The 4,103-nt window shown below is 33.0% G+C and overlaps 1 protein-coding gene across 1 annotated transcript; it reads right to left on the reverse strand.

Annotated features, from left to right (window-relative positions):
- Positions 1-1,338: 1,338 nt before the first annotated feature.
- On the reverse strand, positions 1,339-3,299 carry EMB3101 (Tetratricopeptide repeat (TPR)-like superfamily protein). Its single transcript, XM_039018937.2, has 2 exons — positions 3,123-3,299; positions 1,339-3,026 (listed from the first exon to the last, which is right to left on the reverse strand). Exon 2 carries the CDS (start codon positions 2,965-2,967, stop codon positions 1,471-1,473), a length of 1,497 nt encoding a protein of 498 aa, XP_038874865.2. The 5' UTR covers positions 2,968-3,026; positions 3,123-3,299; the 3' UTR covers positions 1,339-1,470.
- Between the last annotated feature and the right edge of the window lie 804 nt (positions 3,300-4,103).

Here is a 4,103-nt window from a genome sequence, read left to right on the forward strand (position 1 = left end):
TAAAAACAAAGCATGGACAGGGGCTGAATTTATGAACCACGGTGTTCACTTCAAACGTAGGATTGAACTTATGGCCACGAAAATTTTGCTAAAAGAATAAATATATAAAATAAACATTTAGCATAAATAAAGGACTTATATGAATAATATTGAAATATTCACAATAAATAGTTCATAGCTAAGTGGTAGAGCATTTGATCAAGAAGTCACCGATTTAAACCTGGTTGAGCCCTTTTTTTCTCTTCTTTATTCTTTTTTTTAAAAAAAAAATTGAAAACAAAGTATTATAAAGAAGGGTTTTTTCAAATACTAACATTTTTTTTCTCTTCTTTTTTCCCTTTTTTTATATAAAAAAATCCTTAAACAAAGTATTACAAAGAAAGGTTGTTTTTAAATATTAAAAGATAAACCAAAATATTTATAAATATAATAAAATATCAATGTCTATCAATGATAGATTGTGAAGTTATATTTGAAAATATTTTCATTAATTTGACATTTAAAACAAGTTCCTTAATTTATAGGTCTATAGATTGTTTTATTAGCTTATAGTAACAAATCAATTTGGTTGAAAGACAAATTTAAGATGCTCAAATCAAATATTTAATGTACTTGATTTATTAAATATAAAGTAGAAAAAAAGGAAAAAATTTCACCGATAGAAATTATTTATAGAAATAGCAAAAATAAAACATTGATAGACTTCTATCAATTTCTATTCCTAATAGACACTGATAGACTTCTATCAGCCTCTATAAAAAAAGATTAAAATTTTTTTATTTTGTGTAAATAATTTATCTTATTTTTCTATTTTTAAAAACCCCCTATAAATTATAAGTTTCCCTTAAATTATAAGTTCTTAAGATACAAAATCAATTAATTAAACTCATTAATCAATATCAACAGATCTCAGAATCTATATACACCACATGAAATGGATTAAATTCTATTTGCTTTGAATCTTCATTTCCATCTCCAATCTCAGAAAACGAAAACAACCATTTTTGAAAAGAAGTGCCATTCAAAGTATGAACAATGAGCTAATCCATCTAAGATGGCAGAAAGTGAAGCAGACTTCAGGGCAGTTCATCAACCACCAAAGCTATGTTCCATTACTAAAGGTTTAAATATTCCTTTCAACCTTTCAGCTTCTTTCGTTTTCATTTTAAAATTTTAAAATGTCTATTTTAGTTTGTGAGATTAAAAGAAACAACCCTTTCAGTGCTTACCCGTCAAATATCTATCTCACCTAGCATACATGGGCTTCAATGCATGTTTACTGCAACCTGTTTATATATGTAGTTATTCCGGAATAACTAAGAAAAGAATAACAGTAAGTAAGGACTAAAGCGATTATTCTCCAGAGCTTTAGAGAATCAACATAGATATTTTGAAAGAACCATAATGAGAATTTGGTACTTAAATGTGATTTATAGTAAATACTCGAGCATTGAGCAATGATTTTCGATGTCAAAAAACCTCGGACCACAGATTGGTGCCAGCCACGTCACAACACAAAGATGAAACCAAAGAATTCCAGACAGAAACATGAGGCAATTGACCTTGGCTAATCATTTCTTCCAACCACATCATAGCTTCATATTGTTTCCCAACTGAGCAAAGACCTCTGATAAGTGTATTGAATGTGTTAGAACAAGGCCAAAAGGATTTGATTACCATCTCCTCTAAAACCTTACATGCTTCGATGTATCGATTTTCACGACAAAGTCCATGTATCAGAGTGCTGTAAGTTCCCTTGTCTGCAACAAGACCAACCTGCTTTGCCATTTTCTTCAAATACTCCATAGCCACTGTTGATTTGCCCTCATCACACAGACCCTTCAAAACGATGTTGTACAATGCAACAGTTGGAACACAACTTCCCTTCACTATTTCCTCTTCAATTACTTTTACTGCATCATCGACTTTGCCTTCTTTGCATAATGCAGCCACTTTCGCTTCAAAGATCGAGGATGGTGGCCTGAAGCCTTTAGCTACCATGTGGCTGACCACTTTATCTCCCTGATCAGTCTCATTTTCGTTATACAGATCAACAGCCATGGCACAGAAGCTATCTGAACTGGGAATTCCGCCTTTAATTAAAGCTTCATTGATTAATCTCTTGATTTCCCCAATGGTGAGCTTGCTATTCCTGCATTGATCTAAGTCGATCCGGTAATGAGCTCGCTTAGGGGCTTTCAGTCCTTTCCTTAAGATCTTGCCAAGTATTTCTACAGCTTGCTCAATATCTCCGTTATCACACAAAGCAAACAGGAGGGTTCTGTAAATTACTATATCCCCTCCACCACCCCTTTGCGAAATCCTCCAAAACATGGAATACAACAAATGAATGGCCTCATTAAGCCTACCATCTTGACACAGTCCTTTCATTAGAATCAGATAACTCAGTCTACTTGGATAGCAACTTTGGTAATCCATTTCTTGAAAGACATGTAAAGCAAGCTCAGACTGGCCTCTCTGGCAGAGAGATTGCATCAGCAAATTCAAGGACTGAGTCCTGGATTTCACTGCCCAACCATAAGAACTCTCCTGAAAAAGCTGACAAGCAGCATCAAGCTGAGATTCATTCAACAGGATTTCCAAAAGGGTATTGAAAGTTTGTGTTCTATTGGTACAGTTAAATTTCCCAAGGCTTTTAAAAAGAGTTATACCATCTTCCAATAATCCATGACTAGCATACGTTTTAATTGCAAATGAAAATACAGAATCTTTGCATTCACAAGAGTCATCCCTCATCTGATCTATCACTTCTCTCATCTCAGAAACTCTGCCCGAGTTTCCGAGTATATCGATCATTGCGGCATACACCGGACCATTGTGCCTATAATCTGGGTACCTACGTTTGGCTTCCTTGAATAGCTGGTAAGCTGTTAAAGGATTATTCTGCTTCCTAATAATCTGAGATAAATATGTGGGTGTTAAAATCCTCGGCCACCTAACAGTCATATCTACTTAATTGGTGTATAACGCCTATGTTTGAATCAAGTGACCAAAACCTTATCGAACTGCAGAAAAAATCAAGAGAATTTGACGAATTTTAGGCACCACATTTTGACAAACACCTGATGGGCAGACGGAAAGTTGAGAGCTTCGAAGTTTACCAGCTTGGTGGGATTCTGTCCCACCTCAAAATCAACTTCAGCGCTTGAAAAAAATTATCTTGGATCGAATTTGGCTAAGAAATATGGCCTCCTCTTTCTCAGAGACGGAAACTGTTCGGCCGAAGGCGAGAGCGCGCGCGGTGCATCCCGAACAGTAAATTTTCACGATCTTTTTTGAGATATTTATCGTTTTTCCTTTATTTTTAGGGGTTTTTCAAAATAATAATAATAATGGAAACTATTTACACAAAATAGCAAAATTTAATCAATTTTGATAATCAATCCTGATAGAAGTCTATTAGTGATAGAAATTAGTAAAAGTCTATCATTGATACTATTAGTAGTAGAAATTGACACGAGTCTATCATTGATAGACGCTAATAGAAGTCTATCGATGTCTATATGTGCTAAAAATTGATAGAATTCGATCATTGATGGAGGCTTAGAAAAGTCCACCAGTGTTTATAAAAACTTATAGAAGTCTATCATTGGTACTAGAAACTAATACAAGTCTATCAGTGTCTATAAGTGTTTTTTTTTTCCTATTTCTAAATAGTTTGACATTTTTTCTATATGTAAAATTTTTTCTTATTTTTATTGTGCTTATTTGGTTAAATTATAAAATATACGTTTTGTTGTAAAGTTGAGGAGCATGAACACAAATATGAAGAAAATATAATATAATAATATATAAATATAATAATGATTAATGAATAAAATAAAGTAACCGCATATATGAGATTTAGAAAATATAGAAAATGAAAATTTGAAATAGATTTTTCTCACCAATGTGTATATCCTACAAAACTCACCAAATGTCACTATTCATAGGCAATTTGACAAGTAGAATGTAAATTACATGGACACTATACTGTGTAATCTTGAGACATATGGACAAGGTATGAGGAAATAGAAAAGTGATACTTGGTCTTTGGAAACTAAGAAAGAGCATCTAAATTATATCATTTTTTTGTTGTAATA

This window comes from Benincasa hispida, chromosome 12 (genome assembly GCF_027475165.1).
Source record: "Benincasa hispida cultivar pf3 chromosome 12, pf3_genome.v1.1, whole genome shotgun sequence".
NCBI classification, from domain to species: domain Eukaryota; kingdom Viridiplantae; phylum Streptophyta; class Magnoliopsida; order Cucurbitales; family Cucurbitaceae; genus Benincasa; species Benincasa hispida.